This window comes from Balaenoptera musculus, chromosome 10 (assembly GCF_009873245.2).
Source record: "Balaenoptera musculus isolate JJ_BM4_2016_0621 chromosome 10, mBalMus1.pri.v3, whole genome shotgun sequence".
NCBI lineage: Eukaryota > Metazoa > Chordata > Mammalia > Artiodactyla > Balaenopteridae > Balaenoptera > Balaenoptera musculus.
The window spans coordinates 10,014,726-10,031,282 of NC_045794.1; the positions used below are offsets into that span (position 1 = coordinate 10,014,726).

General features: G+C 41.8%; 1 protein-coding gene across 2 annotated transcripts in view; it reads left to right on the top strand.

The window, feature by feature from the left end:
• BORCS5 (BLOC-1 related complex subunit 5) overlaps positions 1-16,557 on the top strand; it is a 103,868-nt gene that overhangs the window by 54,779 nt on the left and 32,532 nt on the right. For both annotated transcript variants that reach the window (XM_036866435.1, XM_036866434.1), the window contains exon 3: positions 10,919-11,076. In XM_036866435.1, coding sequence (XP_036722330.1) covers positions 10,919-11,076 — 158 coding nt within the window. The remainder of the gene's footprint in view (positions 1-10,918; positions 11,077-16,557) is intronic.

Here is a 16,557-nt window from a genome sequence, read left to right on the forward strand (position 1 = left end):
TCTAGTGGTAATGAATTCCCTCAGCTTTTGTTTATCTGGGAATATCTTAATTTCTCCCTCCCTTTTTTTTTTTTAAATTAATTAATTAATTAATTAATTTTTGGCTGTGTTGGGTCTTCGTTTCTGTGCAAGGGCTTTCTCTAGTTGTGGCAAGCGGGGGCTACTCTTCATCACGGTGCGCGGGCCTCTCACTATCGCGGCCTCTCTTGTTGGGAGCACAGGCTCCAGATGCGCAGGCTCAGTAGTTGTGGCTCACGGGCCTAGTTGCTCCACGGCATGTGGGATCTTCCCAGACCAGGGCTCAAACCTGTGTCCCCTGCACTGGCAGGCAGATTCTCAACCACGGCGCCACCAGGGAAGCCCTCTCCCTCACTTTTGAAAGATATCTTTGCTGCAAATAGAATTCTTGGTTGACAGTTTTGAATATAAAAGCACTTTAAATATATCAGCCCACTGCCTTCTGGCCTGTGAAGTTTCTGTTCAGAAATCTGCTGATAGTCTTATAGAGGATTCCTTGAATGGAATGAGTTGCTTTTCTCTTTCTGCTTTCAAAATTCTCTCTGTCTTTGACTTTCGACAGTTTGATTATACAGATCTTACTCAGTTTACAATGGGGTTATTTTCCAATAAACCCATCGTAAGTTGAAAATATCATAAATTCATTTAATACACCCAGCCTACCAAATACCATAGCTTAGCCTAGCGTACCTTAAACATGCTCAGAACACTTACATTAGCCTACAGTTGGGCAAAGTCATCTAATCCAAAGCCTATTTTATAATAAAGTGTTGAATATTTCATGTAGTTTATTGAATACTTTTCTGAAAGTGAAAAACAGAATGGCTGTATGGGTACAGAATGGTTGTAAGTATACCATTTTGATCACATGGCTGACTTGGAGCTGTGGCTCACTGCTGGTGCCCAGCATCTCGAGAGAGTATCATACTGAATATCACTAGCCTGAGAAAAGATCAAAGTTCAAAATATGGTTTCTACTGAATGTGTATTGCTTCTGCACCACCGTAAAGTCAAAATATCAAGTTGAACCATCATAAGTTGTGGACCATCTGTAATGTGTCCTGGTATCTATCTCTTTAAGTTCATCCTACTTAGCGTTTGTTGGGCTTCTTGGATATATATATTCATGCCTTTCATCAAATTTGGGAAGTTTTCAGCCAATATTTCTTCAAATATTTTCTCTGCCTTTTTCAAGAGAAAAGTCCTTTTGGGACTTCTGCAGTATGTTTTTTGTTCTGCTTGATGGTGTCCCACAGGTCCCTTAGGCTCTTTTTACTTTTCTTCAATCTTATTTCTTTCTGTTCCTCAGACTTGGCAATTTCCGTTGTCCTACTTCAAGTTCACTGATTCTTTTGCCTGCTCAAATCTGCCTTTGAATCCCTCTAGTGAAATTTTCATTTCAGTTATAGTTTTCAGCTCCAAAATTTTTTGTTTCTTTCTTTTTAGGTTTTCTATCTCTTGAGATATCTCCATTTTGTTTGTACCTCATTATTCTTGACTTTAATTCTTTGAGCATCTTTAAGACAGTTTAAAAATCTTTGTGTAGTAGATCTGCCATCAGATCCTTTTCTGTTTCTGTTGTTTGGGACAGTTTCTGTTGTTTGTACCTTGGAATGCTTTTCTGTTTCTTGTGGGTTTTGTGATGTTTTGTTGAAAACTGGACATTGAATTTAACAGTGAGGTAACTCCAGAAATCAGATTCTTCTTCTCCAGGGTTTACTGGCTTTTGTTTCTGTTTTCTGCTTTTGTTTGATTGTTGTAGGCTATCTCTCTGCTGAGGATTAGGGCTTCCCAGATATTTTCTGAGCCTGTACCTTTCCTGGGCATGCACAGTGACTTTCTGATTTCCCCCAAATATGTGGTTGCTTTTGAATGTTCTCATGTTCAATGTCTAGCTCCAAGAGGGGAAAAAGAGAAAAATGAAAGGGAAGAAAAAAAGTACCAGTCCTTTAAGTCCCCTGGAAGTCACTTCAGCTGGAGAGTGAGGGGCCTGCAATAATGGAGGATGTGCAACAACAGTGGCCACTGCCTCCTTGTCTGTACCATTGTGATCAGAAGACACAATCAGTGGTCAGAATACAGATCCCTGATGTTTGAAGAATAGGGTCCTTTTTGCCCACGCTGGCTCCTGCAAGCTGTGTGTAAGTTGCTCACAGCTGCCTGCCACAGGGGTTGGGAGATGGATAGGTGCTGCTGTGCTAAGAGCTGAAAGTGACTGAAATTAACCACAGTTTACCATCCAGGCCCTCCCCTGGAAGTTGAAGTCTTCTATAGACTCCAGAGCTCCAAAGTATAATAGTTACATCAGACAGATTCTGCCTGTGCAATTGTTGTTTAGGTGGGGAGACAGATTCCTGGTGCTTCCCATTCTCCCATTTCCCCCGAATGCTCTCTGTGTTTAGTTTTTAAAGGAACTACCATATTGCTTTCCACAGTGGATGCGCCATTTTACATTCTCACCAGCAATGCATAAGGGTTTCAATTTCGACACATCTTCACCAGTACTTATTATTTTCTATTTGGGTGATAGCCACTCTATTGGTTAAAAGTGGTATCTCATTGTGGTGTGTGTTTCTTTTGTTTGTTGTGCTTTTTTTTGCATTCCCCTAAGGATTAGTGATGTTGAGCATCTTTAATGTGTTTATTGACTTCTTTGCATCTTTGGAGAAACGTCTACTTAAGTCCTTTGCCCATTTTTGAATTGGGCTTTTGTTGTTCTATTTCATTTTAGTCCCTGTTTATATCTGCGTTCTTTGTATTTAACTCCTGCTTCTTCTAGTAATCTGCCTGAGGTGTGGGATCACTTCTTTATTATTTTCTACAGTGCTTGTATATAGAAGGAGGTGCTAGCAAATGTTCATATATGGTAGGGTTGGCCAGTCATACAGCCAGATTTGAAACCCTGCTTATTTGATCGTGGCAAGAGTTGGTAGTTGGGGACTTGGGGACCTTGAGAAAATTAACATGAATTGAGTACTTACTCTGTGCCAGATACTTTGCCGGGCATAACTTGATATAATTCTCACAGTACTCCTTTAATGTGCATAGTATTTAATTTATTGATGAAGGGTTTGAGTTCAGGGAAGTTAAGTGACTACCCTCACATGACACAAGTGGTAAATGGCAATCCCTGGGTTCAAATTCCCAGGTCTATTTGACTCCAGAGCTTGTAATTTTTTTCTTTATGTCATGCTGCCTCCCTTCCCTGGCCTGAAAGTTCAACAGGAAAGCAAGGCTTTGGACCTGAGAACTGTTGAAGGAGGATGATGAGTTGAACCTTTTGCTTAACTCTTTGGTAGGAGATTTTAAAAAGCTAAGTTCATAACGGTGGATAGGATTCCTTGAGGATAGTGAGGTGTCTCATTTGTGGTTACTGATCATTTTTGTAAAAGCTGTATCTACTTTTGGTTGTTGACATCCGCTGTTCTTGTTTCTTTGGTACCATAAACCAGGGCCGTTGACCATGGACAAATGGGTGCCTGAACCTAGAGGGATGAAGTGCTTTCTGTAACCTACCACAGATTCCCTCCAAGCCTGAGTGCCCCTTTACCTCCTGAGTCTTAAGGAAGGCGAGATTAAAGGGAACAGATATTTATCAGGATCCTGTATGCTAGGCAAACGCTAAAAGGGAGGTGATTATTATCCCAGTTTTACATGAGAAAACTGAGGCTCAGAGGTATAAGGTAAATTGTCCAAATTCACACAGCTCAAATAATAATGGGGCTCAAATCACATTTTCCCATGTTCCCTGTCTTAGTGCATTTGGGCTTCTATAACAAAATACCACAGATTGGATGTCTTCAAACAACGGAAATTTATTTCTCACAGTTGTGGAGGCTAGGAAGTCCAAGATCAAGGTGCTGGCAGATAGATTCAGTGTCTGGTGAGGGACCACTTCCTGATTCACAGACAGCAGTCTTTTTGCTGTGTCCTACATGGTGGACAGGCCAATTGAACCCTTCTTTTATAAGGACACTAATCCCATTCATGATGGCTCTACCCTCATGACCTAATCACCTCCCAAAGGCCCTGCCTCCTTATACTATCACATTAGGTTTCAGCATATGAATTTTGGGGGGGACACAGACATTCAGTCTTTAGCATTACCTCAATGAGAAAGTTCTTCTTTCTTGGCCCTCTGGTAGGTATTGGAAACCGTTAGGAGGGAGATCCTGGGAGCATTGTTTCTCTCCACACCAAACATTGTGATAGGTTGGCTGTTACTCTAGGGCTGTCTACACTTGCAGTCTCTTCTGCCACATAGATTAACCAAAACAATGATGGTAGCCATTCTGGGCGGCTGCTTCTCCTGGGTGAGACTGGTGTGCCTCTGAGGTGACTGAATGGAGATAAAAGTTCCTAAGGGAACCAGTCATGGAGGGCACCCTTTTTCTGAATACCCCAAAGGAACTGATCCCTAACACACATCATAAGGTCCTGTCCAAGTGGGTCAAGTGTTTTTAGACTTTTCCCTTTCTTTAAGGGAAGGTGAGAGAGTGCCTTTGAGAACTAGAGTTCATATTAGGTAAATAATACACATGGTTTATGTGCTTTTGACTTTGAAATATACTGTGACCAGCAGAGTCAAAAATCCCTTATTAGTTTGGGGGGAGATTTCTTTTTTAATTATCTGTTGCTTAATTGTACCTTCACAATAACTTTTGTCAAAGTTACATACGTTCTGCTTTCTGGATTCTGTAGGAGGAAATGGAGCTTGTTACACTGTTATCCAGATGTGAGCCCATTACTCACAGTACTCATTTCCAGTCCTGGAAGCAGCTAAGCGTCTAAAAGTTAAGGAATTCAGTTTGATAATAGCAGAGGTTAATACCCATATGGCTCTGTACTATACTTTACAAAAACTTTTTTTTTCCTACCTGACATTTCAGAAAGAAAAAGATTGCTCAGCAAAATATTTTCCAAATTTCTAACCTGATGATTTTTCCACTCAACACTTTACACAAAGAGCTAGGTACAGATGGCAATTTGCTGGGTCTGTGTTATATTCAGGCTTGGTCCTCACCCATTCCCTAGAGCCCACTCTCCATTCCTGTATAAACAAAGTGGTTTCAACAAGGTCTTAGGAAATGTCTCCAGTATTTACCATTTGCAAATATGGAATCTATTAAATCATGTTTTTAACTCAATAAACATCTACTTTGTATGCATCACTGTTTTAAGCTAAAGAAGAATTAGAAAACGGAGGATAATGGCCGTGTGTTCCCTAGCACAATAAAGAAGACATAATTTAGAAACTTTTATTTAACATGAAAAACTAACCATAGATATGTAGAAGAACAGAGTATTAGGGATGAAGTGTCATGATCTCTAATTTTTTTCATATTGCTCAGGAAAAGAAAAAAACAGAAAGATGAAGTAGATATGATAAAATATTAGTTGCTGATTCTAGATGGTATCTGAGTATATATTTTTTTCTTACTTTTCTGTATGTTTGAAAATTTATGTAATAAAATGTAAAAAAAGAAAAAAAAACTTAACCATAAAGACCATTTATAAAACTATACAAAAGATAATTTCAAGGGGATATAGGGTTCATTCTCTGTTACCGAAGCTAAGGGTTTAGGTTATTATTAGAGTTGGTAAGTAAGAATTGAAACAGAGGTGTAAGCCTAGAGGCCCTCAGAGGCCGGGCCGGTGATGTGAATGAGTGAAGCTGGCTGTTGGGGTTGAGAGAGCAGGAGAGCACACACCTCATTTAAAGCATCTACAATTAAAAAAACAAAAATTTAATGTGCATTCAGAATAAAAACAATTCGGAGGCCTGGCAGTATGTGGTCTTCTGAAAATGAAAATATTTACCATGTCTAAATTTACCCAGCTTTCTGTCCTCCGTCTTCCTTTTATCAGAAGATATAGGAGTGGGTCAGTCATCAAAATGGGGAGGCGGGTTCCTGACACTTGAGAGTGATGGGAAGACTTTGTACTCGTTGCCTGTTAGGGTTGGCCTGGCTTGCCATAGCTCTGTAGCTTCAGGAGTAGAAGAAGTGGCCCATCTTTTTCTCTCTGACTTGCTCCTTCTGTGTTCTGGAGCAGGATTTGTGGCAGATTTTCAGAGATTCCTGTGAGTCTAAGGAACACATTCTGATAACAGACCCACGTACCTGGGCTTTGTTTTCAGGTGATTTGGGGGAGGGTACAGTTGTGCTTTATAAGGGTGATTGGAAGTGTAATTTCTTTGACTTTGCAGTTGGCTGGGCAGCTTGATTTGAACACCTTAGTGTGCCTTCTAGACTTGGCAACTTTCCCCCCCACTTCCCCCACCTTTTTTTTTTTTAAGAGGAAGAGTCAGGGTTTTGGTTTGAGAGCTAATGCTGGGTATGGGGCCCTCTGCTTCGGGCCTCTGGTGACCTGGGCTGGCCCTGGAGCTTTCCGCCTCTCCGCTCTCCAGTGCAGCCTCCGGAAATCTTCCTCACTCACCTCAGAGGGGCAGGTGCGGACTGAGACCACGCCTCACGCCGAAGTATATGTGGAGAAGACAGAGTAGGGACCCCGAGAAGCCTTTTTTTCCTCCTGGAGTCTCCCTCAGCTCACTCTTTCCTTGGAATTCCAGCAACAGAACTGCATCCTCTTAGCCTAGTTGGAGAACCTTTTATGTACCAGGCGCTGTAATGCACGAGATAAAAAGTAAAACATGGCCCCTGTTCTCCCCCAGCTCACAGTTTGTTAGGAGGCTTTTTAATCACCTTGGAGAAGATACTGTTTGAAGGTATATCCAGCCATATAGGCCCTGGTGAGCATGAAAGAGAGGGAACTGGTTTTGACGGACAGAGTTGGGGATACTTGGGGTGGGGAAGGGGAGAGAACGCCCAAGAGGACATCACTGATAGACGAGAAGGACCTTGGCTGCTTTTTGTTAAAATGACTTTATTTATGTAAACATTTTGGAAAGGGAAATACATTCATATGGTTTGAAAAATGTTAAAAGTATACTCTGAAATTCTCCTTCCCGACCCTTGTTCTCCATCTGTCTAGTTCTTGGAGTCATTCCAGAGTTTCTTTATGGACAATACAAGTAATATGAATATATGTTTTTATTTACTTGTACCCCTCCCCTATTTTTACACAGTGGTAGCACACTCCACACACTATTCTACATACCTTTCTTTTATTTTTATTTTTAATAAATTTATTTGTTTATTTATTTTTGGCTGCGTTGGGTCATTGTTGCTGCACGCGGGCTTTCTCTAGTTGCGGCGAGCGGGGGCTACTCTTTGTTGCGGTGCGCGGGCTTCTCATTGTGGTCGCTCCTCTTGTTGCGGAGCACGGGCTCTAGGCACGCAGGTTCAGTAGTTGTGGCACGTGGGCTCTAGAGCACAGGCTCAGTAGTTGTGGCACATGGGCTCAGAAGTTGTGGCTCGCGGGCTTAGTTGCTCCGCGGCATGTGGGATCTTCCTGGACCAGGGCTCGAACCTGTGTCCCCTGCATTGGCAGGCAGATTCTTAACCACTGCGCCACCAGGGAAGTCCATACCTTCCTTTTATTACTTAATATCTTAGGGAGATTTTTCCATGTGAGTATGTACCTCCCTCATTCTTTTCTATGGTCACGTAATTCCATTTATGGATGTTCCTTGATTAATTAGCAAGCTCCCTACTGATGGATACTGAGGTGTTTGCTTATCTTTTACTATTATAGTCACTGCTACAGTGAGTACTCTTATACATAATTATATGTCATTTAGCATGTGTGCTAATGTATATATAAATTCCTAGTAGAGAAATTGCTGCATTAGAGGCTTTATGCGTTTGTAATTTTGATATCTTTGCCAAATCACCCTCCATGGCAGTAACAACTTACATAAAAACCAGCAATGCCTGTTTCCTTATAGTTCCACCTAGAGAGTTTTTATCACACTCTTGGATTTTTACCTATTTGATAGGTGTAATATCGGCTTGAGGTGAAGTTTTAATTTCTGTTTTTCTTATTATGAGTGAGGTTCTGCATCTTAGAGTTGAGGCATTGGTATTTACTTTTCTGTGAAATGCCATTCATATCCTCTGTCCATCTTTCTTTTGCTGATTTTTTACTTGCCAATTTCTAGGAGCTCTTTTTCCAATAGGAAGCTTACCCTTTGTGATATGAGTAGCAGTGGTTTTTGTTTGTTTGTTGATTTTTTTTTTAAACTTATACTGTTTTTTGCCATGAGGAATCTTGTTTTTTATCTTGTTGGATATATCAGTGTTTCCTTTATGGCCTTTGCATTATCCTGGCCCACTTTTGATGGCACAGAATCATTCATTCCTCTTCCCACATTGCCTCCTCACTCTCTTTTTTTTTTTTTGTCTGTGCTGCACGGCTTGCAGGATCTCAGTTCCTGGACCAGGGATTGAACCCGGGCCACAGCAGTGAAAGCGCCAAATCCTAAGCACTAGACTACCAGAGAACTCCCTGTTCTCACTCTTTTTCTACTTCAATCCTTGATTGACGACAAAAAGCTGGTCCTTTCTTCCGAAGTCTGCATTCCTGGAACTGTATTCTTTGTCAGTAGTAGGGTAGCCCTTGATAATTTTGTTAGGAGATTTTAGTGGTCTGAAAAATCCCCCATTTGCTAGGTTACGGGCACTCTAGAAAACAGTTTGGCAGTTTCTCATAAAACTAAACATGCAGTTGTCATGCAACCCAGCAATTGCACTGTTGGGCATTTATCCCAGAGAAAGGAAGACTTACGTTTACGCAAAAACCTGTACGACGACTGTATAGCCGCTTCGTTTGTCGTGTCCCCAAACTGGAAACAACCCAAATGGCCTTCAGTGGGTGAATGGTTAACCAAACTCTGGGATGTACATACTGTGGGATACTACTCAGAAATAAAAGGAACAAACTACTGATACATGCAGCAACTTAGATGAATCTCTAAGGTATTGGGTAACATCTTACGGAAAAACCCGATGAACTTTTTGGCCAACTCAATATTATGTTGGGTGAAAAAAATCCCAAAAGGTTACATGTTAGATTATTCCATTTTTGAACATTTTTGAAATGACAAAATTTTATTTATTTATTTATTTATTTAACTCTCCTTTATTCTTTTTTGATTTTAATTAAATTTATTTATTTTATTTTTGGCTGCGTTGGGTCTTTGTTGCTGCGCGCGGGCTTTCTCTAGTTGCGGCGAGCAGGGGCTACTCATCGTTGCGGTGCGCTGGCTTCTCATTGTGGTGGCTTCTCTTGTTGCGGAGCACGGGCTCTAGGCGTGCAGACTTCAGTAGTTGTGGCTCGTGGGCTCCAGAGCGCAGCCTCAGTAGTTGTGGTGCACGGGCTTAGTTGTTCCGCGGCATGTGGGATCTTCCTGGACCGGGGCTCGAACCCGTGTCCCCTGCACTGGCAGGCGGATTCTTAACCACTGCGCCACCAGGGAAGCCCCTGAAATGACAAAATTTTAGAAATGGTGAACAGATTAGTGGAGGATTGGGGAAGGCTTCCCAAGACAAACTTTGATGTGGGCGAGTTCATTCTGATGGTGCCCAGCGCATGTGCTGTTGTCGTGTTTATTTCGGAGGACCCGTGTTGTGCCATTGGCTCTGGTGTGAGGGTACTGCTCTCAGTGGGGTGGGGAGTGCCTGAGAGCCCCAGGACCCTGCTAGGGATTCTCTGAAGTCAAAACTATTTTCACAGTAATACTTAGACATTTGCTAATTACTTTCACTCTCTTACAAGTGTACAGTGGAGTTTTTCAGAGGCTACATGATGTGGAGTAGCAACAGATTAAATGCAGAAGCAAGTCTGAGAATCCAGCTGTTTTCTATGAAGCCAAGACATTTAAAAGACTTACAAAAATGTAAACGAGTGCCACTCTTCTCACTTTTTTGTTTTGGGGAGTAGATTTTCTTTAAAATATGTTATTTATGTTAACATGTAATGGGATTATTATTTTTTTAAATGATTTAATAAATATTCAAGAATTTTCTGTTTTAATTTTTAACAGATGAATATTGATTTAAACTACATACACAAGTGCTCTTTGGGGGTCCTCAGTAATTTCTGAGAGGGTAAAGGGGTCCTGACACCAAAAAGTTTGTGAACCTTCAGGCTGACAATAAGCACTTGACCAGAAGTCAGGAGGCTTGAGTTCTAGTCAGGACTTTGCTGTGTGACCCTGAGCACGTCATTTAGCCTCTTTCATTGGTATTTCATCTTTTGTAAATGCTAATAATTATCCGGTTCTACACACCTTAAAGAAAGGGAAGATAATTCTGTGTGAAAGGCTTTGAAAATATAACGTCCTGTTCAAATTTAAGGGAATTTAATAGTTACACAACTAAACTGATGTTGAAAGAAAATGTAAAGGTTGAGGCTTATGGTGTGTTAGTGGACATCCTGTTCACCTTTTAAATGTTTTCCTTTTTGCATCTCCTCCTAACAGTTTCCGTATATATATATATATATATATATATATATATATATATATATACATTCTTTCTGTTTCTCAGACAACCACTTTAATTAGTTAAAGGAATTAAGTAGGTACATCTTCCAGATTTTTCAGTCAAGAGGGAGTTTATACTCCTGATGCTTTAAATTAGTGCCGTAAGGTCAGGTGCTCTGTCTTGGAGAAACCACTTATTATGTGACTTTAGGAAAGTTACTTAACCTCGCGGCGTCTTGGGTTTCTCACCTATAAAATGGGGCTAATAATAGTTTACTTTCCTGAGCGAGTATATCAAAAGTAATGCGCAGGAGGCACTTTGCCAAGTGCTTGGCACATAAGGTGCTCCATAAATGATAGTTGCTGTGATCGTCACAGGTATATGACAAAAGATGCAAGCTTAAATTTAAGCCTCTTACCCTGCCTTCAGTGAACTTGTTATTAAGCTACTTTATTCACAAGCTTATTAGTAATTTCCATTTCATTTGGTTTTATTCTTTTTTTGCTTCCAAGGGCTGTTGAGTGGCCAGACTTCTCCAACAAACACCAGACTGGAGAAGTTGGATTCTCAGCAGGTGCTGCAGCTCTGCCTCCGTTATCAGGATCACCTCCGTCAGTGTGCAGAGGCTGTTGCTTTTGATCAGAACGCTTTGGTCAAACGAATCAAAGAGGTAACTTATTGTGAGAAAATATCATGGCTGACTCAATCTTGTGATTCCCTGTGACTCCTGAGTCCTTTTCTCCTGGGGTGTAGAGCCAGTGATCCCAACTTTCTGGGAAGTAGTCATTTTCTATCTAAATGTCTTGACATCTGTCCCCATTGCTTTGAGAAGATTGTCTTTCCCAGCAGTGGAATGTGATGGTGGAAAAGAGTGGTCCATGGAGTAGACTAATCTGGAGTTTAATCCTGGTTCACCACTTATTTGCTTGGGAAAGTTACTTCACTTCTCTTGGTCTCAGTTTTCCTCATCTGAAAAATGGGTCTAACGGTAGTAATCTGCCCGCAGGGTTGAGTGAATATTAAATTGCTTAGTAAGTGTTAACTGTTATTAGTATGTGTGAAGTCCTGCCATACTGATTTGCTTTGGCTAACATTAATTGATTTCAACCCTTTCCTGCGTGTAATTTATATTTTGTTTTCCAGTCGGGTATCAGTTCTTTGAGAGCAGGAGCCCTGACATCTCCCTCAATTATATTTTTCACCGTGTTAGCAGGAAAAGCTCGGTGATGCTTATTGGTTGGATAGAAACAATTATGCCTACTTAACCCACAGGGTTTTTGTGAGGAAAGACACAAGATAATTCATGTGAAAGTACTTAGTAAATGAAAGAGTGTGGTACACATGTTGAGTAATTATGAATAACATAAAGTAGGTACTCTTTTAAGCATTTAAATATATCACTGATTGGGCCACTGCATGGCACAGCTCTGGGAGCACCAAGGTATAAGTAAATATGTTTTCCAAAGTTTTCAGTCAAGAAGGGATTTCTGTTCTGTAATGTCATAAAAAGAAAAGGTCAGGAGCTGTATCGTGGAGAAACCACTTACGTGAATGGCACTGCCTGGAGTTTAACAAAATAGTCCTGATCATTGACTCTGGCAAGAGAAGGTGGACATGAGGAAATACACAAGGAAAGGGTGGAGAGTCACTGCAATTAATGATCAGTTTTGTAATCTCAAGGATGTAGTGTGTCTATAACTAAGTAGTCATTAGTTATACTGATAGATTTAAATTTGTCAACACCTCCAGTATTTTACTACTTACCTTTCATAAAATGTTGTATGCATGTATGCCTCTCTCATGGACTAAATACTTTTATATGGAAAACTATTAAATATGACCTTTTATTTTGGTTGGCATCTATGTGGCCTTTCAGATACTACATTTATTTTACTACATTATGATCTAAAGAGCTTAAGTCCCAAACATGACTATGCATTGGATTATATGAATTATTATTATTGGATTTTCTTTCTTTTAATACTGAATTCTCCTCTCCCCCAGTAGGTCTAGGACATGGTCTGCGAATCATTATTTTAATAAACTTACCAAATGATACTAATGCCATTCTCCATTACCTGGGATTTGGGAACCACTGGTCTAGAGCATTGTTTTCCAAAATAAGTTCCATAAAACTAGTTCCATGTAAAGAAGGTCAGACTTTTTGCATATTTCATAACCACCCTTGGAAAGTCACAATGCATGTTATCTTATTAAAAAGTTCTTAGGAATTTTACAGTAAAGAAAATCAGCACTTTTCAAACTTATTTGATTTCGGAACCCTTATCTTAGGTAACATCTATTAACATCTTATAGAAGTAGTGTTTTTTAGAGCATTCTTTGGGAAAATGCTTTTGTGGATGTAAGACCTTATCATTTTTGACCGTGCTAGAAATTAATTATGATATTAACTTCCATAAGATTTTAGAATAAATCAGCTTTTTAATGCTTCCTGTCTTCTTCTTGAAAGGTCGTCTACTCCATTCCTGTCATTTCATAGTTAGGAAAGTGTGGTACGGAGAGATTAAGTGACTAATTCATTGTCCAGGAGCTGGGCAAAGTATTTTGTAGCTGATAGTACCAGACAGAGCTCATTATACCACATTTTCAGGACTCCAGAGCAGTGTTTTTTGGCCCTGAATGAGTGTTAGAATCACCTGGGAATTTTTTCCTCCAATATATATGACGGAAAATTTTACGCACACACTGAAGTAGACAGATACCCTTCCTGTCCTCATCGCCCAGCTACTACAGATATCAGCTTGTGAAGACTCCCGTTTCATCCACACCCCGACTCCCTCCCTGCCACCTTCCTAACTGGTTTGTGTTGCAGGAAATCTCAGGCGTATCATTTCATTCATGAGTATTTAAGTATGCATCTTTAAAAATAAAGGACTCCTTTAAAAACCTTTTTAATTTGAATTACTTTTAGACTTAGAGAAAAGTCACAAACATAATTCAGAGAGTTCCTGTATGCTTCTCACACGGCTTCCTCTAAAGTGAGCATCTTACAAAACCTTAGCCCGAAGACAAAACCAGGAAATTAACATTGGTACAATACCATTTACTAAACAGAGACCTTATTTGAATTTCACCAGTTTTTCCACTAACGAAAGACCCCTTCTCAAAAACACAGCCAGAGTGCCCTTATCATACCTAAAAGATTACCTTAATTCATTCAGTATAGCTGAGATACTTTGAAGAAAATACTGATGTGTAGATCTCACTCCAGAGCAATTAAATGGAAATCTTGGAAGGCTGGGTTGGTGGGAAGGAAGCTGGGCATTGACTGGTGTTCATGAACGTGCTCTAGATCAGGGGTCCCCGACCCCCGGGCGTCTGTTGGGAATGGGGCCTCACAGCAGGAGGTGAGCACCAGGAAAGTGAGCGAAGCTTCATCTGCCGCCCCGCATTGCTCCTCATCGCTCGCATTACTGCCTGAACCATACCCCCGCCCCCCGCCCCCGCCCGGGTCCATGGAAAAATCGTCTTCCACGAAACCGGTCCCTGGTGCCAAAAAGCTTGGGGACCGCTGCTCTCGAGGATTCTCACGTGTGACCAGGGCTGAGCACCAGTGCCGTGGAGCATTCATTGAAAACAAAATTTTAAACTGAGTTTAAAATTCTGCTAGAGGAGGCTTGGGATTCACTTTGAGCCGTCAGTAGTGACCCAGGATTGTTACCAGGCAGAGAACAGCAGTCCCGGTATGAGCAGCACCTCGGTAGTTGTCTTAGGGCCGAGGAGGTGAGCACTGCTTTAGATTCTTCACTGAAGGCCTGTCTCCTCTGTGGGTGCAAACTCCTGAAACATACACATCCATGTGCGCTCAACTTCAAACCTAAGGGCTGAAATTAGTCACTTCCAAATGAATAAAGCAGAGGATGTAGTTCTGATCAAACACCAACTCTCTGATATTATTCCAGATGTTTCCTGGAAGTTGAGTTGCAAGTGTGAGGAAGTAACATAATGCTATATGTGTTGAAAAGTCAGGGAACTTAATAACCGTGGAGAATGTGTGTTAGTGGAAGTTAGAACCCGGGTCAAGCAGAGGCCCAGAAAGCTGCAGCACTTGTGATCACTTACATTTGGATCAAAGGGAAACATGGCTGTAACAGTTTCTGATTCAGAGAGAAGATAATCAAGGAGTTAGCTGAGCTTTCCTATTGCTAAATTTGGATGATGCTTTTGAATAAAAAGTTGATGTTTTACAAGTTTCTGTGTAAGAGAGGCGTGGAAGCCAGGGGTGGTCTTCCTTCACACCAGAGTCTTGTACACTGACCACTAGTTTCCTCAGTGGCTTCAGGATGACCCTCAGCCAGCCAGCCAGCATGGCTGAGCAACTACTGCTCACCAACTTAGTGTGAGGTCCTTTAAGGGTTACAGAGAAACGTGACTGGTCCCTGCTCGCTGCGAGCTTAGTCTGGGCGAGGGCATGAAGGTACACAGAACAGTAAGGTGAAAGATACAGTGCCATCAATGGAGAGTGCTCAGTTGTGGTTCACAGCTGAAGTCCTAGGAGAGTTAAAGGTCAGGATATCCTGGGATATAGCGGGTGAGGCTGAAGCCACGTCGTAAAGGAAAACCGGGATTTGGGAAACGAATGGAGAGAAAGCGGAGAGCGCTGCTGGCTGCAGGAACAGCTGGGAGTCTCGGAAGAAAATTAACTTCGGGGCTTCCGGGGACAGTGGAGAAACTAAGTTTGTTCCAAGAAATCTCTCCATTAAGAACCACAGATGTCGGAGCTGGAAGGACCTCAGAGACCTTCTGGTCCAGGACCCTCATGACACACAGATGCAGAAATCGAAGCCTGTTAGAGAAAGTAAGCAATTAATCCATGGTCACAGAGGAAGATAGAGGCTGAAACTATAGAATTAAAAGTGGATGAAGATTGGGACTTCGCTGGTGGCGCAGTGGTTAAGAATCCGCCTGCCAGTGCAGGGGACACGGGTTCGGGCCCTGGTCCAGGAAGATCCCACATGCCACGGAGCAACTAAGCCCGTGCACCACAACTACTGAGCCTGCGCTCTAGAGCCCGTGAGCCACAACTACTGAGCCCGTGAGCCACAACTACTGAGCCTGTGAGCCACAACTACTGAAGTCCACATGCCAAGAGCCCGTGCTCCGCAACAAGAGAAGCCGCCGCAACGAGAAGCCCGCGCACTGCAACGAAGAACAGCCCCCACTCTCTGCACCTAGAGAAAGCCTGCGCGCAGCAGCAGAGACCCAACACAGCCAAAAATAAAAATTAATTAATTAATTAATTTTTTAAAAAGTGGATGAAGATCAAAGGAGGTTTGGGGTGTTTCTTGCAGGTGGTATATTTGAACGTGCTTCCAGGTTGAGGGGAAGAGATGGAGGGTGAAGGATAGAAAGGGGATTCTGAGAGTGAGGTCTCTGAGGCAGCAGGAGAGGGGGGACTTAGAGCCCTGAGGGCATTTGTTTGAGAGAACAGGGAAGATCTAGGCAGGTTTTTAAGAGGCTGCCTGGCACAGACCAGTCATGCCTGAGGAGCCTGTGTGTTCTCACTGAAGGAGAGGGGAGGCCATTTGCTGAGAGCGACTGTTGGGTAGCAGTACAGTTGTGAGGACCAGAGCCATTGAAGGCTCAGCTGAGGTGGGAGAACTTGGACCTTGATTTTGTGGGCAGTTCTGCGTAGTGGTTCTGAGTATGAACGCCAGAGCCTCACTGCCTGAGTTCAAACCCTGGCACTGCCTCTAGCTGTGTGACCTTGAGCAAGTTAGTTGATTCTTCTAAGCCTCAGTTTCCTTTTCTGTTACATGGGGATGAGAATACTAGTCTACTGCAGAAAGGTTCTTGTGAGGGTTAAATGAGTTACTCTATGTAAAGTATGGGACCATGTCTGCCATGTAGTAAACACTGTGGTGTTAGTGCTCGTTATTGTTTTAAATAAAAATGATGACTAATGAAACAAATAACAACAAAAAATAATGACTGATAGGGAAAAGCCTAACCTTATTGCTGTGAATTGGCCTGTGTGAAGTTTCTTGATACCAGTAGCAGCCTAAATATTGGCTCATTTTAAGCTCTACTCTCAACAACCTGAGTATCACAAAGAACTAAATGGAGGCAAGACTGATCATTTATAGCCCAGGCTGCAAGCCCTGCGTGATTTCTTTCATGCCACAGATAT